This window comes from Alternaria alternata, assembly GCF_001642055.1.
Source record: "Alternaria alternata strain SRC1lrK2f unplaced genomic scaffold CC77scaffold_12, whole genome shotgun sequence".
Lineage (NCBI taxonomy): Eukaryota > Fungi > Ascomycota > Dothideomycetes > Pleosporales > Pleosporaceae > Alternaria > Alternaria alternata.
This window is the reverse complement of record NW_017306201.1, coordinates 463,683-488,602: the sequence shown is the minus strand read 5'-3', so window position 1 is coordinate 488,602 and position 24,920 is coordinate 463,683. Positions and strand designations below refer to the sequence as shown.

The 24,920-nt window shown below is 51.0% G+C and overlaps 14 protein-coding genes across 14 annotated transcripts; 6 read left to right on the top strand and 8 right to left on the bottom strand.

The window, feature by feature from the left end:
* The first annotated feature begins 128 nt into the window (after nucleotides 1-128).
* Nucleotides 129-697, top strand: CC77DRAFT_1021148 (hypothetical protein). The gene is made up of 2 exons (XM_018525210.1): nucleotides 129-260; nucleotides 427-697. The coding sequence occupies exons 1-2, from the start codon at nucleotides 143-145 to the stop codon at nucleotides 591-593; spliced, it is 285 nt and encodes a 94-aa protein (XP_018385189.1). The 5' UTR covers nucleotides 129-142; the 3' UTR covers nucleotides 594-697.
* A 212-nt stretch (nucleotides 698-909) lies between these two features.
* On the bottom strand, nucleotides 910-1,879 carry CC77DRAFT_1021147 (hypothetical protein). Its single transcript, XM_018525209.1, has 4 exons — nucleotides 1,817-1,879; nucleotides 1,603-1,658; nucleotides 1,460-1,509; nucleotides 910-1,409 (listed from the first exon to the last, which is right to left on the bottom strand). The coding sequence occupies exons 1-4, from the start codon at nucleotides 1,839-1,841 to the stop codon at nucleotides 1,079-1,081; spliced, it is 462 nt and encodes a 153-aa protein (XP_018385188.1). The 5' UTR covers nucleotides 1,842-1,879; the 3' UTR covers nucleotides 910-1,078.
* Nucleotides 1,880-2,006: 127 nt separating this feature from the next.
* CC77DRAFT_137686 (hypothetical protein) lies at nucleotides 2,007-3,130 on the top strand. The gene has a single exon (XM_018530224.1). The coding sequence runs from the start codon at nucleotides 2,035-2,037 to the stop codon at nucleotides 2,905-2,907; it is 873 nt and encodes a 290-aa protein (XP_018385187.1). The 5' UTR covers nucleotides 2,007-2,034; the 3' UTR covers nucleotides 2,908-3,130.
* Nucleotides 2,953-3,449, bottom strand: CC77DRAFT_138304 (hypothetical protein). The gene has a single exon (XM_018530227.1). It carries the CDS (start codon nucleotides 3,283-3,285, stop codon nucleotides 2,998-3,000), a length of 288 nt encoding a protein of 95 aa, XP_018385186.1. The 5' UTR covers nucleotides 3,286-3,449; the 3' UTR covers nucleotides 2,953-2,997.
* Nucleotides 3,450-4,452: 1,003 nt separating this feature from the next.
* CC77DRAFT_1009481 (barwin-like endoglucanase) lies at nucleotides 4,453-5,716 on the top strand (the record flags this gene model as incomplete). Its single annotated transcript, XM_018523596.1, has 2 exons — nucleotides 4,453-5,267; nucleotides 5,323-5,716. 2 exons carry the CDS (start codon nucleotides 4,453-4,455, stop codon nucleotides 5,714-5,716), a joined length of 1,209 nt encoding a protein of 402 aa, XP_018385185.1.
* Nucleotides 5,717-5,960: 244 nt separating this feature from the next.
* Nucleotides 5,961-6,977, bottom strand: CC77DRAFT_137763 (hypothetical protein). The gene is made up of 2 exons (XM_018530225.1): nucleotides 6,711-6,977; nucleotides 5,961-6,661 (listed from the first exon to the last, which is right to left on the bottom strand). Exons 1-2 carry the CDS (start codon nucleotides 6,859-6,861, stop codon nucleotides 6,228-6,230), a joined length of 585 nt encoding a protein of 194 aa, XP_018385184.1. The 5' UTR covers nucleotides 6,862-6,977; the 3' UTR covers nucleotides 5,961-6,227.
* Nucleotides 6,978-7,494: 517 nt separating this feature from the next.
* On the bottom strand, nucleotides 7,495-10,394 carry CC77DRAFT_137820 (hypothetical protein). The gene is made up of 7 exons (XM_018530226.1): nucleotides 9,639-10,394; nucleotides 8,943-9,590; nucleotides 8,848-8,881; nucleotides 8,247-8,801; nucleotides 8,080-8,199; nucleotides 7,879-8,021; nucleotides 7,495-7,830 (listed from the first exon to the last, which is right to left on the bottom strand). Exons 1-7 carry the CDS (start codon nucleotides 10,158-10,160, stop codon nucleotides 7,621-7,623), a joined length of 2,232 nt encoding a protein of 743 aa, XP_018385183.1. The 5' UTR covers nucleotides 10,161-10,394; the 3' UTR covers nucleotides 7,495-7,620.
* Nucleotides 10,395-10,540: 146 nt separating this feature from the next.
* CC77DRAFT_990717 (hypothetical protein) lies at nucleotides 10,541-12,805 on the bottom strand. Its single transcript, XM_018536328.1, has 3 exons — nucleotides 11,812-12,805; nucleotides 10,980-11,765; nucleotides 10,541-10,925 (listed from the first exon to the last, which is right to left on the bottom strand). Exons 1-3 carry the CDS (start codon nucleotides 12,636-12,638, stop codon nucleotides 10,802-10,804), a joined length of 1,737 nt encoding a protein of 578 aa, XP_018385182.1. The 5' UTR covers nucleotides 12,639-12,805; the 3' UTR covers nucleotides 10,541-10,801.
* Nucleotides 12,806-12,921: 116 nt separating this feature from the next.
* Nucleotides 12,922-14,470, top strand: CC77DRAFT_137648 (hypothetical protein). Its single transcript, XM_018530223.1, has 2 exons — nucleotides 12,922-13,199; nucleotides 13,266-14,470. Exons 1-2 carry the CDS (start codon nucleotides 13,067-13,069, stop codon nucleotides 14,360-14,362), a joined length of 1,230 nt encoding a protein of 409 aa, XP_018385181.1. The 5' UTR covers nucleotides 12,922-13,066; the 3' UTR covers nucleotides 14,363-14,470.
* On the bottom strand, nucleotides 14,468-16,377 carry CC77DRAFT_990713 (PIG-X-domain-containing protein). The gene is made up of 3 exons (XM_018536327.1): nucleotides 16,200-16,377; nucleotides 15,514-16,135; nucleotides 14,468-15,449 (listed from the first exon to the last, which is right to left on the bottom strand). The coding sequence occupies exons 1-3, from the start codon at nucleotides 16,359-16,361 to the stop codon at nucleotides 14,578-14,580; spliced, it is 1,656 nt and encodes a 551-aa protein (XP_018385180.1). The 5' UTR covers nucleotides 16,362-16,377; the 3' UTR covers nucleotides 14,468-14,577.
* A 265-nt stretch (nucleotides 16,378-16,642) lies between these two features.
* CC77DRAFT_1031806 (hypothetical protein) lies at nucleotides 16,643-17,666 on the top strand (the record flags this gene model as incomplete). Its single annotated transcript, XM_018526692.1, has 2 exons — nucleotides 16,643-16,795; nucleotides 16,857-17,666. The coding sequence occupies 2 exons, from the start codon at nucleotides 16,643-16,645 to the stop codon at nucleotides 17,664-17,666; spliced, it is 963 nt and encodes a 320-aa protein (XP_018385179.1).
* Nucleotides 17,667-17,857: 191 nt separating this feature from the next.
* CC77DRAFT_137627 (hypothetical protein) lies at nucleotides 17,858-19,019 on the bottom strand. The gene has a single exon (XM_018530222.1). It carries the CDS (start codon nucleotides 18,932-18,934, stop codon nucleotides 18,050-18,052), a length of 885 nt encoding a protein of 294 aa, XP_018385178.1. The 5' UTR covers nucleotides 18,935-19,019; the 3' UTR covers nucleotides 17,858-18,049.
* An 88-nt stretch (nucleotides 19,020-19,107) lies between these two features.
* CC77DRAFT_137623 (hypothetical protein) lies at nucleotides 19,108-19,857 on the bottom strand. Its single transcript, XM_018530221.1, has one exon. The coding sequence runs from the start codon at nucleotides 19,744-19,746 to the stop codon at nucleotides 19,321-19,323; it is 426 nt and encodes a 141-aa protein (XP_018385177.1). The 5' UTR covers nucleotides 19,747-19,857; the 3' UTR covers nucleotides 19,108-19,320.
* Nucleotides 19,858-21,444: 1,587 nt separating this feature from the next.
* Nucleotides 21,445-23,526, top strand: CC77DRAFT_1062101 (two-component system protein A; the record flags this gene model as incomplete). Its single annotated transcript, XM_018528493.1, has 2 exons — nucleotides 21,445-21,614; nucleotides 21,675-23,526. 2 exons carry the CDS (start codon nucleotides 21,445-21,447, stop codon nucleotides 23,524-23,526), a joined length of 2,022 nt encoding a protein of 673 aa, XP_018385176.1.
* Nucleotides 23,527-24,920: the final 1,394 nt, after the last annotated feature.

Here is a 24,920-nt window from a genome sequence, read left to right as displayed (position 1 = left end):
CGATGCGCAAAGCTTCGAGTACGTCAATCCAGTAAAAACTACAGCCACAGCGCAAGCCGTCACGACGTCCACCTTCACACACTACACACCCTTACGGCACACGCCAAAAGAGCCTCGCGATTCAATTCTTCACAAAAACATAATGGATTCTCTAGGCGGCGGCATCGCTAATGCGGACCTGAGCAAGCTGTCCGATCGCGACAAGCAGGAACTCCAGCAATTCGCCATGAACGAGGGACAGAAGGCTAGGATTCAATCTTGTATGTTCTGGTTCCTCTTCCTCTTCACATCACATCACCCTGGGGTTACCTTTGGTTTCCATCCTGTCTCGCAGCCCAGGGTTGCCTTTTCTCTTCTACACCCACTTTCCAGATCAAGCGCGCGCGCCATGTAACAATCAGCTAACCTATTGCGTGATCGATATAGCCATACACTCCTTGACTGACACATGTTTCCGCAAGTGCATCCCCACGGGGACCGTTAAGAACGGCAAATTGGATAAATACGAGGAGCCATGTATGAGGCAATGTGTGGACCGGTTCTTGGATGCGAACATGGTTGTGCTGCGGGAGTTGGAGAGGTTGAGGGGATAGAGGAAGACAGACCATATCACGGGAAGGGAAGTCAATGGGAAGAGGGATATGCATATGATCGCTCGGAACAAAGGTGACGAGGAAGGGTGTATGATAACGAAGCGACTTATGATCTGTACAACACTGTATGACGGGAGATATCGTTTGCATAGCATTGCAAGTGTGGAGATAACATACATGACGAATACATATATCAAACGTAACATGGTCTCTATAGAATGTGCACTTCAACGACCAGCAAAAGCTTGCATTTGAAACCAAATCACAACGCATTACAAGCCTCACAAAGCATCACAGGTCAAAAGTAGCGGTATAGTTAAGGACCAAGTCCAACTTGGCGTCATGTGGAAATCTGATTCATTCGAGTCACCGTGACTACGTTTATCCCATGAACGCCCGCCATGCATATCACATCGCTTTTCAATTGCCGGGTATAACCAGACCCCATCATAACCATGCCTTCCCTTTTTACAGAGACCACCTCTTTAAACGATGGCGAGCTTGGTAGCCGCAATGTCGAGAGCGTCGACATCGGCGGTGAGGCGGCAGAAAGCCTTCTTTGAGCCGTCGGGGCGGATCAGGGTGTTGATCTTGACGCAGCTGACGTCGTACTGCTTCTTGAGGGCGGCGGCGATTTGACGCTTGTTGGCCTTGACGTTGCAGATGAAGACGAGGGTGTTGTTCTCCTCAATCTTCTTCATGGCGGACTCGGTGTTGAGAGGGTGAATGAGAACCTTCTCGGCGTCCATGCGGGGGGCATGGGGGACCGACTTGCGAGGGTACTTGCCGGCGCGGGACAGCTCGAGGGTCTTGGGGCTGCGGATGTGTTAGCAGGCAAAAATTTGTTGTAGTGGGATCGGGCATACCGGTGGAAGCTGGTGTTCTTCCTGATCGCGCGCTTCTTGTTCGCATACGACTGTCATCTCGTTAATTGTGCCCATCACACGAGAAGTACAGCCCGTCAGAGGTATGTTTCTGACACGACTCAAGAGGATCAAGGGAGGCTTACGCCACGGAGAGCGGCCTTAGCAGCAGCATTGGCCTGCTTGCCAGTCTTGGTAGGGGCTGCGATTGATGTTAGCCATGAGCGCAAAATGAGGGTAGCTAATCGAGGCGCATCCGCAAAGTTCCCCTTCAGACAGGCTGCTGCCACGGTCTGGTGCCACTTTACGACATGTACGGTCCTCCTCGATTTCGCGGTTGTGATGTTTGCGTAGACATACTCTTGGATACGGCCTTGGGTCCCATTTTGGCGGTTTGGTTGGTCCTGGTGTTAGTGTCGAGAGTCGCAGTCGAAAAGTCGTGGTTTTTGCTCCAGGCGAAAGTTGTCTGTGGGAAGAAAGCACGCTAACGCACTAGCGCCAAATCCTTGCATCTGAACTCTCGGCGCCTCCCAACCATTACTTTACCTTGGCCATGTGACTGCAACACCAAAACAGTCATGGCCGTCAAAAAGCGCCAAAAGACTCTGTCGCATGGCCGACCACCCATCAGTAAACCGAAAGAGCGGATGACCTCTGAGCGTTCCAGGACTATCATCCGCACTCATCACCGACTGCAGAAGGAGCATGCGGCAGCTTTGAAAAGGGGAGATTTGAAGTTAGCAGAAGAGACTGCACGAGCTATCGAGCGGAACGGGGGAATAAAGACTTATCAGGCTGCAAGCAAGCAAGGCCAGGCGAAGGACAGGGGAGGCGACTCCAGCAAGTTGTTAGTTGAATGGCTGCAGCAATCCAAGGTCTTGGATCCGAAAGCACGAGATCGGCGCAGTACTGGCAATGCCAAACTCAGATGTCTCGAGGTTGGAGCTTTGTCCACCAAAAATGAGATCTCCAAGTACTCAAGCGCCATCGACATGACCAGGATCGATTTGAACAGCCAAGGTCCAGGTATCGAAAAACAAGATTTCATGGAGCGACCACTTCCTACATGTGATGACGAGCGCTTCGATATCATTTCCCTATCATTGGTGCTCAACTACGTACCGGATGCTGTTGGTCGAGGGGAAATGTTGAAACGCATCACAGAGTTCTTCAGAAAGAGCAGTGTGCCAACGGAGACCTCAGAATCATTCTTCCCAGCATTGTTCTTCGTCCTACCGCTACCATGTGTCGACAACTCGCGTTATCTTGATGAACAGCTACTCTTGCGAATTATGGGCGACTTGGGTTTCACGATGAAGATGAGCAAGAACACTTCCAAGTTGTGTTACTACCTGTTCACCCTAACGAACGAGCCGAGAGTCACAAGGGTCGAGAAGAAGAAGATTAAAGACGGGCCAGGAATGAACAATTTCTGCATCATTGTGGAATGAATTTCCGGACGGCAATAACAACAACGGAATGAAATTGGGCATATTTAGCGGTCGTCTAGAGATGAGTTATGAGTACATTACAGCAAGCTCTCAAGAAGGATCAGTATACTCTCGAGCGCAAGATATTTGCCGGACTATTTGTGGTCGACCAGACGAGAATTGGAGACAAGCGTTGAAGCATACGATCAAGATCGTTAGTGAAGGAACCGAGCTGCATGAAGTGCTGAGGAGGGATCCAAGAGCTGGAGAGATGTCCCTGGTATCGTCCCGTGCTTTGCGAAGGGATATAATGCCAAAACAAAAGCTCGTCATAGCCACTAGCGATTTCTTGTAAGCTGGCATTCCGATTGGAGCTTTCTTACGGCGCAGATGACGCATTTGGACACATTGGCCTACAGGTTGTCATCCCGGCGAACGGGCTACATGACAGCGGATTGATCCCAGGATGACGGGCATTCCAGCGACGACATTGCGGCTCCCATGGAGATCCTTACATCCGTTCCGTCGTTGGGTGGATACTGCGGCTCTGACTAGTGGTCTACAAATGAGGTTTGGCGAGGAAAGTAACGATCTGAAAGTTGGAATCATACTTGAGAGCCTCGTCACTCACAATTTCACGGGTATCTACCGAATCGACAATATCCACCGGACCATCACCGGACCACTCTCGGTATCTTTGTGTAATAGACAGGTTCTAGATTTTGAATTAGGGACCATGTGTATTACCCCACCGAAGAAGACCCGAAGTGCCACAAAACGTTTTCTTGAAACGCCTCCAGGGCTTCGTTGCCGAGTCAGTAGGGCATGTCCAAACAACATCATCACAGCATGCATTTTCATCAGCGCACCATCGTGCGACTGTGTAAAGTCGTAGAACGTCGCTTTCAGTGTTTGACATGCCAACTCGGTTCTCGGCAGCGCGTCTCAAATTCGCTCGTTGTGTTGCCGCCTTCTCATTTCGTTCATGTTTGATCTCCATTTAGCGCATCCTTCGTCTTAGCACCTCATCACCCACCATCCCTTCAACCCATCATACCAAGCATTACACAAGCTTTTTCTGAAACGCACTCAGACCTGCTCAACCCCAAACGCCGGTCTATCAACGGACGCATATCACTGGGGTAAGACCGGCAACAGGCGAGATGCGCGCAGGCTCGAGACCGGCTCTTCTCTGCAGTGTTCGGTGGGTCCAGACACCGGAGTTGAACTTGAGATGAGCTTGTTGCCATTCCTCCCGGGCGCAAATTTCCACATGTCGGCTTCCTGCGTGGCGCTGCGTTAGGTTAGTAAAGTAAAATGAGATGTCAGCGTTATTTGAGGGCTTTATCTAGTCGGGCGGGTACGCCCTTTGGTAGTGTTTCAAGCCTCTAAAAACTCTCCTCACGAAGTCGAACTTCAATCACTTCAGTCACTCTTTCTTCGCAAGCCGCTGAGCTGCTGCCATTCATTCCTAAAAGTCGTTGATACGATCTTCCACACTCATTTCCAACAAGCCGTCACTGCATATCCACCTTCCATCATCTAATCAAGCATCCACCGGAAACCATGAAGTCCACTTTCTTCTCTCTCCTACCCATTGCGGGTGTTGCTGTTGCTGAGTCAGTCTGCACACAGAAGACTGTCACTACAACCGCATACGAGACAGTCTACGAGACTGCAAAGCCCGCCCTGGTTGCGGACGCTACCGCCAGCCAGTCTGGCGCTTGCTCTTCCAGGAGCACTGTCTTCACTACTACTTACGAGAAGGTGTATGTCACTGTCCCTGCTGGTGCTGCTACTCCCGATGCCGTCGATGAGACTTCGACCTCGACGAGGACCACCGATATCTACACGACAGTCACCGTTCGCCCGACAGGTGGATACTTTGGCAACTTCTCCACCTCTGCTCTCTTCAGGCCAGAGGCATCATCGAGCGCACCCTCATACCCTACCATGAGCGTCGCGCCGACCACTTTGTTGGACTACTCTTCGCTGGCATACACTCCTGTACCCCAGAGTGAAGCCTCCAAGTCTTACGAAGCCGCACAATCCTCCGCTGCCATGGTTCCCACATCGGAATCCAAGGCTCCAGTTGCATCCACCTCCGCTGCTCCGGCACCGGCAGCTTCCAAACCGGCATCAACCGTTGATGAGTACGCCAGCTCAGCTGCAGGCTCCAAGCGTGGCGAGGCCACTTTCTACGGTGGTAACACTGATGGTGGCATGTGTTCCTTCACTGGCTACACCATCCCCGCTGGTATTTACGGTACCGCGCTCTCCGATTCCAACTGGGACAACGGTGGCAACTGCGGTGTCTGCGTTAGCGTAACAGGTCCGGATGGAAACAAGGTCACTGCGATGGTTACCGACCAATGCCCTGGGTAAGTGATGTCTACGAACAAGCTAGATATAATACCATACTAACTTCATTCTTAGATGCGGACCCAACCACCTCGACCTCTACCCTGACGCCTTCGCCAAGCTTGCCGAGCCTTCCAAGGGCGTCATCCCCATCTCCTGGGATGTCGTACCATGTGGCATCACCACACCCCTCGTCCTCAAGAACAAGGAGGGAACCAGCAAGTTCTGGTTCAGCATGCAAGTCATGAACTCCAACATGCCCATCTCTAAGCTCGAGGTCTCCACCGACGGAGGTGCGACATGGCAGGCGACCACTCGCAAGGAGTACAACTACTTCGAGAACCCAGCTGGTTTCGGTGCGGATAGCGTTGATGTCAAGATTACCAGCAGCGGTGGTAAGAGCATCGTTGTCAAGAGCGTTAGCATTGCTGCGAACAGCAAGAAGACTGCTGGTAGCAACTTTGCTTAAGTGTTAGTTTAAGATGGGGATTTTACTTTGAATTTGGCTGACGGGTTACTCTTTTGATGATGGATGATGCTTGATGGATACCTTTCTTCACACCTTGTTGATTCGCTTCTGAGTATCTTCACGGTACATACTTTTCGCAGCGTAGACTGCCGTTGCTACACGATTTCTATGAATGAAGTGGCACTATCCTTACACTTTTCACTCTTTGCGTGCTATCGTGTGATCGGCTTTTCATCATTCGTTCTACTATTTTCAAATGACTCGAGAAATGTCTCGGGACCACTGGTGTCTCCTTGTCTAAACTGCCCAAGAGCGGCACCAAACGCTGGAAGGCATGATATTGACAGGGCAAGATTAGGTAAAGTGTATGGTATTCCTATCTATAGTCATGAGGACTCTTCAAGCCACAATGGTATTAGCTAAGCTACAACAGCTTCGACACCCCTCCCTCATAATCGTTTAGGCACATGTCCATGATAGCCATTCCACATTTCGTCGTGATATTGTCGATTCACAACATACCAAGAGCGAACCCGAGAGCACCAAGACCCATGGCAGCGCCAACGGTATTGATGGGAGCAGGGTTGTCGGTCTGGGTGGGGACAACAGTGTCGGTGTTGGTCTCGGTGCGAGTAGCAACCACGCCATCGCTACCGGTAGTGACGATGATAGCAACGGAGGTAGTGGTAAGGACACTGGTGACAGAGACTGTGTTGGTGACCGAGACGGTGTTGGTATCAACAGCGGTTGTTTGAGCTGCTCCAGCACCGCCTGCGGCAACAGTCGTGGTGGTGTAGTGGCAGTCGGTCAAGAGGCGGTACTGGTCGCTGTCGTCATCGTTGTCGTTGTCGTTGTACTGTCTGACGCAGGCTTCGCAGTTTGGGATCAGTGTGTTTGCGTTGTTGGCTGTGCAGATACACTGTAGGACCTCGGATGAGTTGTCGTCTGTGGAAGGGTCAGTTTGTTACGATTGGGTGGATAATGCAACACTTACTGCTGTCGTTCTTGCAGCCATTTACGGCTTCACCAACTTGGCCGCAGACATCGGTGCACTCAGCAGGGATGTTGCTGAAGTCAAAGCTGGTGTCTTGAGCAGCAGTCAGGGCCGCGAGGGCGGAGACGAAAGCGATCTTAGTGAAGAGCATATGGAATGGTTGAGATTCGACTTGTTGGAAGTGAATTTAATGAGCTTAGAGTGGCTGGGTATGTAGTAGAGAAGATGAAGACAGACTGATTGTTGTTGTGATGGATAATAAACATGTCGAGCGCAACGACTCTTATACCACATAGGTTCTGCATCACATCCGCCATGTCCGATCATGTTTGTGTAGAGCGAGCAGGTACCAGACTCTCAAGCCGTCGTACCCGGGTTCGCTCATGCACTTGATGAGTTGCTATACACTATCGACGTCTGGCGCAGATTCTACAAGTTCCTCAAAGGATACCTATGGGAGCGCCGAGAAGAGAAGGGCCGATTGGAGGGTGACATACCGTACGCCGTCTGCCTATCATGCAGTTCATAGTCAAGTGTCAGGAACAGCACATCTAGACTGCGCCAAGCACTTCAAGCTGTGTGAAGGTTTCTCTGGGCCACGCGATGGTCGTGGAGCCTCAATCGCTCGATGTCATTGGTGCTTGGCGCTGACAAAGTGAACCGTACCGAGCAGCCGAGCGATCATGACGATCTTCCGAAAGCTTGTCATTGCTCCAGAACGCGCCGAGTTTGCGGAGAGAAAACTGGAGAAGGACGACCTTAGACTGCATGAAACGTAGACTACCCGGCTGTACGGCAAACGTCAATGGGGCCGCGGCGAATTTCTGTATGGTATTTGCGACTCCTGCATGACGTAAACATGCAAATGTTCACTCGTATGCAGTAGGTTTTCCATGTTTTGTACTATTTCTCAAATCAAATGGTTAGCCTGACATTCGCTTCCAAACGGCTCGTTGAGGAACCAGAAGTCATCCAGCATCCACTCTGATGTCTCGCCGAAGTCGAAGGCATCAATGCGCAGCCCAACGTCAGCAAAAGAATCTGTTGATAGTGCTGCAGCGGAATAGCCGGGGTGACTATTGATCTGTTTAGGTATGCGTGGTGCATCTTGAAGTAGAACCTGTCTTGCGTCAACATGACAGAGCTATCCGGACTGTCAAAAACCTACCTCATTGGCTGGAGGCTCTTCACCAATATCCTTTCGAGAAAGCATCCTGTACAGCAAGCGTGATACGCGATCTATCGCCTGTAGCTTGACCGCGTCAGAATGTGATGGTTCAAACTGCACACTGGCCAATCCAACTGCAGCACCTGTATATCGCTCGTGAGTCTCATAGAAAATAGAAAGCGTGTCAGGGGCGATTCATACTTAGTACCCAATGCTGCTGGCCTCCACGACCTACCAGCATTACTCTCTCCTCTTGGAGGCGAAGTGCTTGTTGTGCACAACTATCCAGTGTGCTCTTGGCAGCCTGCGCTACCATGGTATCTAGATTGATGTTAGCCGCATACGCTAGCGGCGAGAAAGGAACATACCGTTGACTTTATTCGCATGGCAAGCGACATGGCAAACCAGTAGCGCGGCTCTATAGTAGTCGCTGCGGGTGCAACATAGTGCGAGGTTAGAAGATGCCGTCAGAGCCGTGTGCAAAGCCGTTGTTGCAGCTGCGGCCCCCATCAGTGCAATTATCGAGTATCGACGCTCTGTGTTGAGTGTGGCTCCTACATCAGCAGTTTTCGCTGCGTATAGGATCACTAACAGCTGTCGAAGCTGGAGGTCGAGAAGTGTGCGCGCCTGGAGAGATCCCGGATCAGTCCAGTTGGGGATACTCTGTATATATTCTTCGATAGTGTTTGCATGTGACAGGGTATCCTGGAAGTCGAGCCTTGACTGCAAGCTATTGGTCAGAGCACATAGACTCGAACGGAAATTAAGCGATCTCGTGGACATGAAGAGGAAGGACGTGTCGGTAAATACCTCCACCGGTTCTGATGGCGGAAGCTCCTCCAGGCTAGGAGAAAGTTGCACATCATTAAAATTACCAGGTGCTGCACAATCCGCTTCGAGTCTGGAAACCATTGAAGGAGTACCTGTGAGGATGTTAGAAAGCTACATCATCGTTCAAGACGCCTTTACCTTTGTCTATGGATGCTTGTAGTTCTATCTCCACCTGAGTGAGTTGTTCGAATCAGCATGGTTCTCACGTTGTCTTGCGCAAACAAGTTACTAACAGATGTTGCCCATAGCCTTCGCCGCATTTCTCCTTCGAACGTAGAGCAGCGGTCACCAAAGTGTACTGGATCCCTGTGCATTCCACAGGAGATCATAATACCCATATGTGCTTGTACCTCATGATAGTAATCTTTCGCCTTGTGTGAGGTTGCTGCAAGGGCCAGCAAACGCAAGCATCTCACCTGGAGTGAGGCAAGTGTTCGGTGCTTGCTGCTCTGTCGCCTGAGCCAAGCTTCGCAAGCTTTCATCCACAAGACCGCCTGCGTGTGCAGCGTTGAGCCGTTGCGACTATACTGTGGGCTTCCATTGGTACAAATACAGATCGTACACGCTAATATTGAGAGTACGACAGCATCCATTTCTGTAGAACCGGGCTTATCAACGTCCCAATATCGCTCGTATGCATTCTGGAATGTTGGTATGTGCAAGATCCTGTACGTCGTCTCAAAGGTACTGAGATACTTTTGTACCAGCCGATCAGTGATCGATCGATCAGGAAGAAGATCTCTCAAGCTCGAAACGGTTACAATCCGATATGATGATCCGTTGGTGCTGGTCGCTTTACCAACGGCCATCATATCTTGAGCTAATCGCTGAGCGGTCGAGTTGTGGTAGACATTTTTCATGAATGCGCGAAGCTCTGGGAACTGTCCAAGTCAGCGGAGTCTACAACCCGGTGTTGATTATGCTCTCACATAAGCCATTATTGATGTCGGTGAAGAAGGTCCGTAGTAGAAGCTTCCATAATGACGCCCCTTAAGAAAACCTCTCGGAGAAGTCGTACCGGACAAGGTATCAGTTGTTCTTCCGATGAAGCGTGATGCTTCTAGCGAAACACTCTTCTGGACTAACAACTGCTGCTCTAGTAGGGCGACTTGTCGTTCGAGATGCTTTACTCGGTCTTGAGCTGTTATATCCGATCTGGCGAACTCCGATGGGTTGAACAGTTTCGGAACGTCAAGGTACGACCGCGGCGCCTCTTCAGTCCTGGCAGCTGCTGCACAGGGTACAGACTCTCTTTGTCTCTTGGAGGGTCGCTCAAGTAAGCAGTCCGAGGGAGGAGTCTGGTTATCTGTCTCGTAAGCGCATTCTTCTGCGATACCACCCTTGATGCATCTGTCGCAAGGTAGTTTCCTGTCGCATCTCAACTTCCTTCTTCGACAATCGTTACATGAAAGAACAGCTCGTTGTCTTCTCTGAATTCTCGGTTTGTTCATGTTGTCTGATGCAGGAATTGGAAATAAGCAGAGTCCACATTGGGAGCGAGAAAGACACGCTGAACGGTCATCTCGGACTTTAACCTCGGAGATCACTACTCAACACCGAAGGGGCCGGAGATGGCAACATCAGGCGCTCAACTATATCTCGTGGCTACTGTGACTAAGATGCGGCGGCCGCAATGACTGGTGTTGGAGGTGACTTGAAGTTGAGTGGGGGAATCCGGGTTTTCCGCCGTTGGGGATCTCGCGCATAATCAGCGCTACACTTATCCCCGCACATCACTGCCTTCGCAGTCTTTAGGTAGTAACAAATCACTGCGCTAATAACGTAGCTCGACGCGTGGAAGTCCCCCGAGCACACTCAGTTTGCTACAGAAATAGTAGGGGTGATGGATGGATTGTATTCGCTACCCAACTGTCATCCCGAACCGACACTCAATATTGACGCCATACGTTCATGAGTCGTATCCCGGGTATCATTGCTGATCAACAACTACATACACTACCAAAAGAGCATGATCTAGATGATCATGCTCCTCTGATACATTTATCGAGTATGAAGGTATGATCTTCGTAACCCATGTCATCATAAACCCTAAGTAAACAAGCATGAAACAGAGGTCTAGAATGGCAACTCCTCATCGAGGTTGCACAGCCGGAAAGTAACGAGGGCCAGAGTATCCGTAGAACTGGACGCTCTCAATATCGATATTGCCATCATGTTTTGGGCTCCAGAGCTTGAGCAAGACATTCCTACCAGAACTGCCAGGCACGTTAGTAACCGAGTGACCTTTAGCACCATCTGCTTAGACTTACATTGCAGGGTGAAACTTGATTGTGATCTTGTTCTTGTTCTTTTCGATGAAAAACCGGGCATGCGGAGGGATCAGTGGCTCGGCGTTGGGCTCGGAAGGTTCGATACGGCTAGGTGTAGCTACACGAGCGGCTCGGATAGGCTCGATATAGCGCTCTCTTCGCTCTCGCCATTCGCTGTATGTGCTGTAGTCGAGAGCGGGTGCGCGGCGCAGTGGGCCGAGGCGCGGAACAATCTCATCGTCATCGTCGCTGTCGGCCTCCCAGCGGTTGTTTCTTCGGATGCGGTCGGCCATGATAGCAGCACTAGGTTGCTCTTCATTCGAGCCTGAGTCTTCATCCTCGCTGGCAGCGGTAGTGACTGTGAATGGTGGTGGAGTGGGTGCGGAAAAGCCAGCGGGACCGCTGTACGTGCTGTCCGGTACGTGATCACAGTTGTCACCGTCCGCCTCGTCTTCATGCTCTACCATTTGGCGCATGATGCGCCGCCGTTCTGAATCAGAGCGCAAAGACGATATCCAATTCTCAGATTCAGCGTTCAGCCTTTCACTGCGAAGTCGAAGGTTCTCGATGCGCTCCTCCATGTCCTCTTGAGTGCCCTGGCGCGAGTACTGCCACACCGAAGGATCTTCGAGAGCTTCTCTCAACGATATTTGTTCGTTGGCCTCGATCAGAGAGCTGGAAGCAGGAGAAGTGGGTGGTGAGCTATCGTAGCGGAGGTTGTAGGCCGAGGTACCAGATAAGAGTTCGTCTGCAGACATGGATACGAAAACGAGACCTTCCTGCACACTGGTGGTAGGTTAGCAAAGATCAAACATGAAATGGAGACACGTACGGAGCCGTAAATCCACGGTCCGGTGCTCGAATGACAACCTTCTCTAGAGCAAAGGGGGCCTCCCCGATATGCTTCAGGAGAAGGTTGCACTGCGAACTTTCGCTGCAGTATACACTTTTGTCGTTCCTCAACACGTTCTGAACCTTGTACAGGCCAGGCGGACTGTCCCTACGATGCTCGCCGCCGTCGCAGCTCACAATTTCCATTCGCAGACGCCCAGGCACGACCTGGCCCTTGTGGCCGTATTTGAAGCACATGTACTCATTAGCCGCACTGGTGTCATGTTCCAGCTTCCTCCGCTTATGTCTGCGCTCGTTGTTGATGTGTACTACAGGGCTACGGGGCCGCGTGTGCGTGTTCAATGTGGCAAAGGGATCGTTGATGGGCAGGCCACTCAACGAATCCAGGACATCATTAGTAGCGTCCATGTCGGCTAAGCGCTGTTCTCTTGTGCGGGCTTGAGAGCGGCGGAGGTAACGTTCGCTTGGGGTAGCGCGAGGTCGGTTGGGGTTTGCAGTGGGAGGCCGCCTAGAGAGATTATCTGCGGCATCGTTGTCACGTGGAGGACCAAACAGGCGGTGGAGTGGGCCTCTTCTGTTAGATGTGCGAGTGCGCACGCGCCTGGCAGTGTCTCTGGGGGACGACGTCGCATCGTAAACGGCTGGCGTCGGTTCAGCTAGGGAGCGCAGCGCATTCCTCGCAGCGCTCGTAGACGCCGTACGGGAGACATTGGGCGGAGAGGTCGAAGCATGAGGGAAGTCAAAACCGCCGGTGGTGAATGGGAATGCCGCAGGCGGTGGGGACGGAGACGAGGGCGGTCTGGGCATCGGTGACGTCGACGATGCTCGCTCCCATTGAGGAGACGAGAGACGGCGCAGTGTTTGGGTGGTGAGCAGAGTCGGGGCTAGTAATTTACGCTATGTAGACAGGGCAGAGGATAGCGTGGACGGCACTTGTCGAGGCTGAGGGAACGAACAAGCAAAGGCAGCCTGTCGGTCCCGTGTAGTTGGCACATGCAGTTGACGCGGGGCGAAGCTAGCAGCACGCACGGGCCACAGCAGAGCCTCAAAGGTACGGGCAAGCTACGAGGTAATGCCGTCACCGCTAGCCCGTCTTTACTCAGCCTCTGCTGCCAGACGGCGCCTCACTCCGGATTGGTCTGCTCTACCACCTGCACTGATTGCGCAGTCGTCGAGTCACTTCCGCTACGCGACTTTTCACCTCCAAAGCACACCACTGCGCGTCTTACAACACCATGACCGATCTCACCGAAACCTCCGCGATACCTCCGCCCGCGACCAATGGCGCACTGCCAGGCGCATTGCCAACCGAGGATGCAGCTGGGCAGACAGTAGCCGCCATTGCTGAAGCCGACAACATCTCCGCAGGTAAGAGCGACCCTATTGAGAACCACAACAACAACAACAAGCAGCAGTACTAAACATGCCGCCTAGATGAAATCGCCCTCTACGATCGCCAGATCCGCCTCTGGGGCGTCCAAGCGCAACAGAAGATCCGCACCGCCAACATCTTGCTCGTCTCTATCAAAGCCCTTGCCAACGAAATCGCCAAGAACCTCGTCCTCGCCGGCATAGGCTCCATCACGCTCGCCGACCACGAAGTGGTGACCGAAGATGATCTGGGCGCGCAATTCTTTATTAGCGACGCCGACGTAGGCAAGAACCGCGCAGAAGCAGCGTTGCCTCAAGTGCAGAAGCTCAACCCGCGCGTCACCGTCAAGGCTCTCACCACGGATATTCGCAACGAGCAAGATCCCAACTTCTATGCCGCATACGACATCATCATATGCACCGACATGGACTTTCTCTCCACCTCCGCTGTCAACGCTGGCGCGCGTATAGCACGCAAACCCTTCTACGCAGGCGCATCACACGGCATGTACGGTTACATCTTTGCCGACCTGGTGGAGCATAACTTTGTCATTGAGCGCGAGAAGAGCAACCGCGACACCCAGGTTGGCGCTGAGAGCACAACAAGGAGCGTCAAGGGCGTCCAGATCAAGAAGGAGAACGGAAAGGTAGTTGAGCTAGTCAGCAAGCAGGAGCTCTACAGTCCTTTGATGCTGGTCAAGGACAGTCCGCTCCCAGCAGAGATCGCGAACAATGCCAGGAGACTGAAGAAGGTTCATCCGCTACTCACTTGCGTACGCGCGTTATGGGAGTACCAGCGCAACGGCCACGGCGTCTACCCTTCGCATACGCCGACTGATCTACAAATCTTCACGACCCTTGCCAATATCAAACACAAGGAGCTCCTCCTCCCCACCGACTCCCTCAAAGCCGAAGTCCTTCGTAGCTTCCTGCAGAACTTGGGCAGCGAATTGGCACCCGTTACAGCTTTCTTGGGTGGTCAGCTAGCACAAGACGTCATCAACGTACTTGGACAACGGGAACAGCCCATTCAGAACCTCATGCTTTTTGATGGCGAGGATAGTGCAGGACCAGTATATGCGCTTCATCCCATCTTCCCTGGCACACCGCTACCGATCATGTCGAGCATGCCTGTGAGTGCGCCGATCACGATAGTTTAGGCTTTAGCGGCAGGGAAGCAGGGCGAGATTAGCAGAATACTGCATTGCACGACTGTACAACAGTGCCAGGAGATACATATGAAGAAAAGTGTAGAAGCATGTGGGGGCGCAACACATGAGAGATACCCAATTGAACCCGCTGAATGTCAGCCAAAGATCGATAGAGATCTGAATACCTTGAAGCTTTCCCAATACGTCGTGATAATTGAGTCTATTTACTGCTTCTTCTTCTCCTCCTTCACAGCCCCCTTTCCACTCTTCCCAAACAACACCCAACACAACCCCGCAAAGGCAAACAAGACCACTCCCACAGTGCCCACTTCGACCCACCCAGCCTTGCTCGTATCAAGCACTGGCACATCGATCCACTCCACCAACCCATCACCCTCGGCCGTCTGATTCCTTACCTCAGGCTGCACATGCATGAACCTAGTCTTCGGCCCAAACAGACCCTCATACCCCAGATGCTTGCGATCAAAAGGATTAGACGTATGCTGCGCGCCGCTCTCAGCCCGACAAGCCCAGAACACTACCGGCCACGGAACCGGCAGTCTAGCATGCGACGACGCCTCAGCAGGCATGTACCGTAGATGTAACGGTATACTGACATTCCAGTCCCCCTCTGATATCTCACGGTGCGTCGGTAAGCCTTCCCATGCGTTTTCGCCTCCAGCACCAAGATCCACTTTAGGATAGTCAATCTTTTCTGGTTTGGGTACGCCAAGTTCGAAGAGCGCGGCGGAACCCCAAGCTGGCACAGCCCAATCTGGAGCTTCGAGGTCTGTAGCGCCGGATAGACTGCGGAGGCGCTTGAGGTTCTTGCTCTTGAGGAAAAGGTTGTCGGAGAATTGGTATTTGTCGATGAAGAGGTAGGAAGGGAGGGTTAGGTGCGTGTGGAGTTTACAGGAGCGGTCGGGGGGCGTGAGATCTTGCGCAGGGAATGTGAGGGTTAGTGTTGGATGGAGGCCTGTTGGTTGATTGAAAGAGGTGCTGTATGTTAGGGGGTGGAGTTTGGGTTGTGCTGTTGGATTCTCCGAGGCCTGGAGAAGGGGGTAGTGGCGGGTTGGGGTTTGGAACCGTGTGGGTTCTGTTTGTTGTCAGTGTTTCGTTGTTACGCTGTGGAGATAATGTAGCAAGATGGAAAGGCGTACTCGGTTTCTCGTCTTGTCCTAGCACTGTCAAGAAGCCCCCAAATTGGATATCTTCGGGATCTGCGTTTCCCTCCAGAGTCAACACTCCGATTTCCACCGTTGCATCTTTCGTTGGCAGGTCGATCGTTTCTACCCAGGGGTTGTCTCCTTCTGTAGCCTGTGCCCGTTCAGCTGTCAGGACTACGCTTCTCGAAATAGTATCGTAGTCGATGTCAATATAGTCTGACTCGAAGAAGTCAGTGACCGCCTCCCGACAACGATCACCTATCTCAAAAACTTTAGGGTTGCAAATAATTTCCCAGAATTCATGCTTCATCTGATTGATGCTGCCTATATAGCTGTAGTACTGCGAGGTAGTCGACATTGAGAATCGTTCCGAGAGGATGGGCATTTTAGTGGAACTAGTGGATGTCGATGCACATTTAGGATCCAAATTCGCCCATGGAGGGACAAGGAAGCGGATAACGGAGCATAGTGCATCCTCAGACGTATCTGATAGAGGCGTGAAGAAGACATGTAGACCTGGCGAGATACGTGATGTGAATGGTGGTGTGGACTTGTAAGGTCTTGAGGATGTCCAGCGTATATGTAGTTCGTGCCATTGTTGGAAGAGCTTGCTTATCTGTATACTGTTAATCAAGCTGTTGTTGAGTTGCGGATACGAATGCTGGTGCAATGGTACACACCTCATTAGGCAGCTCATCTAGACCGAGTGTGATACGGTGTTCCTTCGCAGCATCGACATCTGTCAAAGCGAACCACGGGCCTCTTAAGTCTTTATCGACCTTGATTTGCTCAGGAGTGAACTCTTCTGGGTTCTTGACAACGTATGTTATTCGTTGTTTCATGATTGTTGGAGTGAGGGTTTCGATGTTGCTCTACGCGTGATGCTCGCGACGGCATGTGAGTGAACCACTCTAGTCCAAAACCGCGTTAGCGCGTCTGTCCATCTCTGGTGGTGCCTCGGCGCTGCGTCATTGGCATTCACTGGCGCCGCCAGCTTCTAGAACTCAGCCTCAAGGCACAGAGACATCTCCACCGTGTTCTTTCACATGCTTTCGCCACTTGGGGACTACTTCAAGTGCCTTAGTTGTCTCTGTTGACGATCTTCTGACCTATCGTGCGCAACATGCATCTCGTCAACTTTCTCTACCCAGCGCTGCTGGCAGTGAGTGGCGCTGAAGCCCTCCGCTCTGACAAAGTCAAGCTCGCGAATATACAGAGTCTCACGCTGCGCAAAGACCAAAAGACTTCTGCGCGACGCGTTGATCCAATACCGCAGGTACGACTTCATCCCGCGCATCTTACTGTGCCCCTCAATGCAGCCTATTAACACGTTCTAGCTGAAATGCATTGGCGGTTCGGCACGCGGCCTCTATGAACCCGATGTGATGCGCTGCAAGAACAGCGGTTCCGACTACGACGAAAACTCGATACAATGGACATGCACCGCCTCGCTTCCCGAAGAGTTCAAACTTGGCTCTACCGACGTCATCTGCGAAGGCTACGATTACCCCGAAGACCCCTATATCCTGAAAGGCAGCTGTGGTGTCGAGTATCGCCTCATACTCACGGAGAAGGGGCAGGAGAAATATGGAAAGGGAAGAGGAGGATGGCATGGTGACGACGACGAAGACCGACGTGATGGGCCCAAGACCATGGGCGAGAAGATTGCTGGTGGACTGTTCTGGATGCTATTCGGTGGTGTTGTACTATGGATGATATACTCTGCGTTGAGAAACCGCGCGCAAGGTCCCGATGGCGGCGTAGCAGGCGGCAATAGACCTGGCTGGGGAGGCGGCGGTGGTGGATGGGGAGGAGGTTACAACGATGATAACGACGACCCACCTCCACCGTATTACCCGAACAACCCGAACAATCCTAGCAACCCCAAAGCAGGCTACGGCGCGACACAGGGCTGGAGGCCTGGCTTCTGGTCTGGTGCTGCAGGCGGTGCTGCCGCCGGATGGGCTGCTGGTCAGTTCGGCAACAGAGGGAACAGGAACAACCAGACTGGTGGCTGGGGCGCTGGAAGCGGTAGCGGCAGTCGCTGGAACAATGGTGGTGAAGGAAGCTCAAGAAGTTCATCTGGTGATAGTTTCTCCAGCCCTAGGCATGAGAGCACTGGGTTTGGAGGGACGTCACGCAGATGATGAGTTGACTGGAGATTTTCTATTGGCCTAAGAACGATACCCCTATTTAAACATCTCGAAAAGCAGTTTTTATCCTCTTACATCAAGGCATATGAGGTGAACTATGAGCAAGGATACAAGCCCCGAGAATCCGCACGAAGCAGCTCGCTTCTGCTGAGTCTCAGTGTTCCCTAAAGGTATTCGTCGTATCGCCTGTTAGAATACTCGTGTCGTATCGTAGGTGCATACCTTCAGGGCACCTTTTCAGCACGAGCGTATAACTGGGAGGACAGCAGGTTCTTTTCCACCTCGCCATGCTCACAACCCCCAGCGTGCTCCAACCGCCCCAGGTGGCACTCTTATACGCAGAGGTAACATCCAGGTTTCAACTCCATTCAGCTTGCTCAGCGGCAATGATACTCACCCCCAGTCCTCCAAGGTATATCCTCCTTCTCGATTCTGACACAAGTCAGCCACCCCACCTTCTGCGCCTCGACATCAAGCAAACACTCATTTCGCGCCAAGTCCTCCACATAGATACTCGCCTCCCTCTTCAGCATCGCCAGATCCTCACTCAAATTCTGCACCGCAGACGGCATAACCTGTTCCATCATGCGTCTCACATCTTCGCATGGCATGTACCCTTCTCCCTTCTTGATCTTCCGGAACATGTTACCACGTAAGAGAGGTTTCTTACGATTTTTGTCTAGGCTGTTGAGTTCCTGGCCAACGATGGAGCGGAACATCGAGACTATGAACCAGGTATCGAATTCTGAGTTTGTCAAGGGGGAGACGGCGTGGTTGTTGGTGCCGCGGCCGATGTGGATCGTTAAGAGAAGGAGCTCGCGCTCAACTTCGGCGCATCGTTGATCCAGTTTGAAGCTTTTCATAGTGATCAAGTGACGGATTCCTTCGGGTAGGCTGGAGCGCGGTGTAGGCCAGGGCCAGCAGGGGTGGGCACCACACATGTGGATCAGGGACTCTTTGTAGATAGATTCGTTTTTCAGTGAGAGAGATAGAAGAAGCCATCGTGCGGGATCATTTTTGATTGCACGGAAGAGTGTATGACGGTGCTGGAAGAGCGTTGCGTTCATCTGGGAAGTTAAGTTCGGGAGTTTCTCTAGACAGCCTAAATCATCGGCAATCTTGGTGAGTTGCTCTGAGTGGTTGATTGAGGCCGCAATGTTGGTGGTTGGGATGTTTATCGCAACGTTATAGAACGCGCTGAAGACCTGATTGTATATATAAATAATGGTCGTTCGATCTGGAGTGATCCATGGAGCAGCCATGGAATCTGAGTCTTCGTTCTCAATTTTGATCGCAATATCGCTGAGTACATCAGATTTGTTGTCTCGGATAATTGACCACTCTCTAGTGGCTTCCTTTTGTGTTAACAAGATTTTGCCATCAACCTCTTCAATAGTGTATGCTGCCCGTGTTGCCCCTACAACGGCAGCAGCCATGCCTGATAAAGCTCTGGCGAACCATGATGAGAATCGCGCAAGTACCTCACTATGCAGTCGCCATTGTTTCGGTGGAGTGACCAGTTTTGTCTCGATGAAGACATCGCCGGTCTCAAAAATGGGAAAGAGATCTTTTGGTGCATAATTACCTAACGCTGTAAACGGAGGATGTTGGAAACCATTTGCGGCATATGGAAAAATCTACAGGTATGTCAGCCAAGTTGATGAAGTTGAACAATGGGTGTATGCACCATTGTGCCATTATTAGACGTCTCATGATCAATAGAGGGAGTCAAAGACCCCTTTGTGACCATGCCCGCAAAGGTGGCCACTGCTGGTGGGGTGTGAATCGAAACCCCCTCAAGAAGCTCTGAACGTCGTTGATGAGAGTGGTCGGGTGAGAGGGAACTGTCGGTATCGTTGGCGAGCTGCGAGGAAGTAAAACCAGAATCGAAAGACGAAGATTTCATTCTTGATGGTTGTTCAGAGGGGCCTAGAGTTGAAGCCTTTTCTTCCGTATCACTTTTAGAGTCACTTGCAATAGTGTCTTGCGAACTTGTGAAACTAGAGATTGGTGTTGCCGAAGCATAGCGTTTACGTGCTTGTGCCGGGGACTGTGAATGGTTGCGCCTGTCCATGGAGATATAGCAAAGGGTTGGAGTAAGACTTTATGCAATAAGTGTCTTGGCTATTCTCAGGTTTGCAGTGTGAAGGTGAAAGTAGGTGAGTGGGGGTGAACGTAGTCGCGAAAAGAAATATGTATATATATATATAAACATATACTATCGGTAAGGGTCAGTTGGGCGGACTATGGGCGGTAAGTTGTCGATTTAGTAAGTCCGCGATATAGCCGCTCAGCACAAGTATACCACTTGTGATCAACTCCGCTATTACAGCTGCAGCGGTCACCGAACAAAACCGCACAGGAAGTAGTGGTCTCCAGCTGATCAGCCATGACAGGATGAGAGGACGACTCTTCCATGTATTGTGTACCGGCGTATCTTGTCAAACGAATCTTTGATACAAAACTTTAGTATCCCAAACAAGATAGGACGAAGAAAGTACCTAGGTACAAAATTACATTGCAGCTTCATCTTCGCAACTTAATTACCTCACATATCTGTAGGCGTCCAGTTACCTTTTTAGGTCTCTTAAGGTGGCGTTAAGAGCTTTGTATTGTGACAGGATGTCGTGTTGAAAGCGTTGGTGATTGTGGGTGCAAAGAGAGCAGTAGATACGACCTCTCTTATACCATGTTTGACGATTTAACAATAAGCTTTACATCTATATTATAGTGATAAGCTCTCGTTAGAATTAGCTCAAGGAACTATTGGAATAGCTCCAGAAGAACACAAAATATAACATGTGTAAGGAAGGATAGATCGCGGCGTTTATGGTTCATCGCATCCAAGTTTCGCTTCAATGTGTCAAATGAACATAGAAGCTTATATCCTCGATATCCGGTATACCTCCCGTCTGATTATAGAAAACCTACGTCGTTTCTGGTATTTGTGCGAGACCTGAAGGTCCTCTAGCGGGAGTTTTGACAGTGTGCTTCGGGTGCGGTTTCCGGGGGTCATCTGAAGTGGTCTAGCTCTTTCGCGTTCGCCGAAAACTACTAATCGTTCGGCAACATTCTGGAAAGTATGCTCCAAATGTTGTTTGCCTTACCAGCCAGGCTACAGTACCCATACGTTGGCCACTATTATCTCTAATAGTCTTAGACCAGCATGCTTCTTGCAATGCACCAATGTCGGAGGGATGTAGGTACTGCTCGAGTACCAACAAAGTAAGCCCCGCATGCATCTTGGAATGATCGCTTCTTTTGTACTATTGTATGCCGTCGCTGGTGATGGTTTTTCGGATGAGTGAATGTTGTTGTCGATGGAAGTTCTGGATCACAGCCCAATGCAGGGGAAACAGCGCCGTAGCGTCCAGAAGAGTGGGGCTTACCAAGTAACAGGTGTTCGAGTGGGCGCATGGCTTTGATGCAGCCAATCGAATTGTGTAGATGTGGCGAAAGCATGCATCACAACAAATTGGGCTTTCCCGCGCATTGCCAGTGTTTTTACGAGGTGGGAAACGCATGGGTAGCTATCGGGCGAGAGCTGAATGTGACGTCACACTGTCGCTGATTCTAGATTCGTCTGCCGCTACCGCGGAGGTCACACGAATTGCATAGTAAGAGAGTCGTGAGCCACAAAAGCCTGGTCTGACCCCGGCCGTTCAATTCCTCGCCATGCAAAACTCGTACGATTTCTCTTGAACACACCATACGTCTCCACTGTTAACCTAGTGCAGTCTAGCTCACCTGGCTCGGAGTGATGGCCGCGTCCATGAGAGTGCTGCCAACACCGCTGTCACCTGCCGCGCTTGACGATCTCCCGTCCCTGAGAACGCACGACGACTACACTGCCGGCAGCCTTGCATACGACTTGATCAGGTTCACACCAACGCCGACTGTCATTCTAGATGCATCGCTCTTCGTGCGCCATGTCTCAGATTCGTTAGTACAGCCTAAGATAAGCGATGTCGGAAAGTTTGGTGACTTACTAACATATCTAAGTTATGTGACCGTTTCAGAAACAAACGATCGCGTCAAGCTTGTCGGCAGACATGCGGACGACATTTTGGACCTCAACTCTACCATTCCAGCATTCGCTCCAGCTCGTGAACTTGTGAGGACCGCATGTCGAACTGGCAAGCTCCAGCAGACAACGGTTGTGACAAACACGGGTAGTGCCTGGAACTTACGAGCGGTCCCAATTTTGCGTCAAGGAACACTACGTTGCATTCAAATGGAGTTTCTCGACATCACGGAGGAGCACAAGCGGCAGCTTGAGCTCAGAGAACGCTCCTATCACAATGAGACATTTCAGTTGTTGGTAGCCACTATCAAGGACTACGCCATTTTCATGCTAGACCCGACTGGCCATGTGGCAACATGGAATGCAGGAGCCCAGGGCTTCAAGGGATATACACCTTCCGAAATCATTGGCAGACACTTCTCAACCTTCTATTCCCAGGAAGACCGCGACAACGATAAACCATCAAGAGAACTACGAGATGCCCTCCGCGACGGACGATGTGAAGATGAAGGCTGGCGTCTTCGCAAGGATGGCTCAAAGTTTTGGGCAAACGTGGTCATCACCCCAGTATACAAGGACAACGTTTTGCTCGGGTTCTCCAAGGTCACAAGGGACCTGACGGAGAGAAGAAAAGCAGAGAACAGTCTTATTGCCGCCTATGAAGAAGCATCAAAGCTCAAATCTGAATTCTTGGCCAACATGAGTCATGAAATCCGCACACCCATGCACGGTATGCTGTCTGCATTGACGTTGCTTCTTGATACAAAGCTGGACAACAATCAACTAGAGCTCACACGGATCATCCAAGAGTCGGGTGACGTGCTTTTACAATTGATCGACGACTTTTTGGATTTCAGCAAGCTCGCTTCGGGTAGCTTCTCCATCAGCAACGACATTATAAGCGTGAAAGATGTTATTCAATCCGTGTTTCGAGCACATCAGACCTGTCACAGCCCTGACGTCGAATTGGAGATCGAATTGGACGACAACCTACCAAGCTCCGCCGAAGGAGACTCTTTGCGTTATCGACAAATAATCCAGAACCTTTTGTCGAATGCAACCAAATTTACCGAGAAAGGCTACGTACGCATTGTAGCTCGCTTGCAAAACGAAGACGAGGACTATGCCACTATCCTGACCGAAGTGATAGACTCTGGTATTGGTGTACCAGCAAGCGGTTCACAATCTTTATTCACCCCGTTCACGCAAATTGACAACTCCGCCACTAAGAGATACAAAGGCACAGGACTAGGTCTGAGTATCTGCAAATCTTTGGCAGAACTCATGGGCGGGAACATTGGCTTTCATCCTAATCCCGAAGGTCCTGGCAGTGTGTTCTGGTTCACTGCCAAGCTTAAGAAATGTAAACAGCTAAAGGCTCTCGAAGTTCTCCAAGAAGGTATGGCCGGATTAAAGATCCCATCACCCGCAGTGGTCGACCCCATGGAAACACTGAGGACGGTGGCTGCCGACAAACGTCTTTTACTTGCGGAAGACAATGTTATCAATCGGAAGGTCATGACACGGATGCTCGCAGGTCTGGGGTTTGAGAATGTAGATACGGCACCGGATGGTAAAGAAGCAGTCACTAAAGCTATAGAAGGACCAGGATACGACCTGATTTTGATGGACGTCAACATGCCTATCCAAGATGGTCTCAGCGCTACCAAAGACATTCGAGCGAAAGGGCTACAAGTGCCAATCATAGCTATGACAGCAAATGCGCTCAAGGGACAGGCTGAATCATACATTGCTAAAGGCATGACGGGATACATTGCCAAACCAGTCGATAGGAATCTTTTGGTAAAGCTATTGCTCGGATGTTTGTAACAGCACGCCGCCGGCTGAAGCAGTATTTGGAGGAAGAGGAATAAGGAGAAGAACCACTCGTAAATCACGGGTCTTAGTAAACTACAGCTCGACGTTATGCACATAAGCAGCGTTGTGGGACACGACCGGCACACTGCGATGATTCGCACGATGGGGGATGCTGGCAGCATCCGTTACCAGTAAAACGACTATGGTCTGCATATCGAGACTCATTCCACTCACCGATCAATGCGCGGGCTGGACAGCGAAGTTGGCACTGCCTACCCGATCCGCAAAACAACAGAGATGATACTCCAATATCCAAAATTGCATATCCGTCTGTTGTAGCTATACATGGGTCTCAATTTAAGCGTAGCTTAAAACTTTCCATACTATCTTTCGGATTCCAAGATCAGAGGCGTCTCATGCGAGACCGCTTTTACGTGTGCGGCGTCGTGCCTACCCCAACCGGCAGCCTCGCTGAGAAGCTCTCCGATCGTACACACCAATAGTTTCGCGGGATGCTCGTCTTCATCGCGGGATGCTTTTCAAGACGCTACAGATCGTCTGACAGAATCGTAGTGTCGATGCAAGCAGGTGTTTAGCGCATGTGTCTGGCGTTGTCAGGTCCAACAGTTATAGAGCCTGCACCCCTCTTTGCTGGGGTTACAGTCCGCACGGGGCTTACCTGTATCCTCTCACCGCCTGTACTCATTGTTCTTTCTCTTACGCAACGTCTTGTATTACACCAAACAACGTACATAGCTATAGTTGCCGATTTCTATAAGCCCCCAATCATCGGCTCGTAGCGACTTGTAAGAGTGGAAAGCATGCTGCAGGCCAAGCCGTTGCCAGCTTTTTGATCGTACCAACTCTGTGTCTATCGCTATCACTGTGGCTACATCCAGTTCATACTAACAAGTTAAAAACGTATTAGAGATCGGAGTATTGTATACAGGTGGGGCATTCATGCAGGGATATAATACATCGGGAGCGCGGGTAACCCCGCCCCGCACTCCACACACCTTCAACCTGCATAAGTTTGCTCACAGTACAGTGGAGACTCTATGTGCAGATACGATGAAAGATTTGTGGACTCATACCTGCACGGAGATCTGTGCCTTGTTGCATGTTGCCCAGACGATGCCCATTGTCTACATCCAGTACTGAGTACGAGTACTATGCAGGTGGTTGTGCATGTACAGCGTACCGGACAGCTTACGCATCTTTATACCAAAGGACGAACGTCGAATTTCTTCCACTTCTAGTAGCTCTTCCAAGGTCCTACGAAACATTTTCATCCATGATAAGTGCGATTGTGCCAAAGCTGGACGGTACATAACGATATTCTGTCCATTATGTCAATGTGGATGTCCAGTTCGGGTTAGGGTCTTTTTGCTTTTCCAAAGTCCATA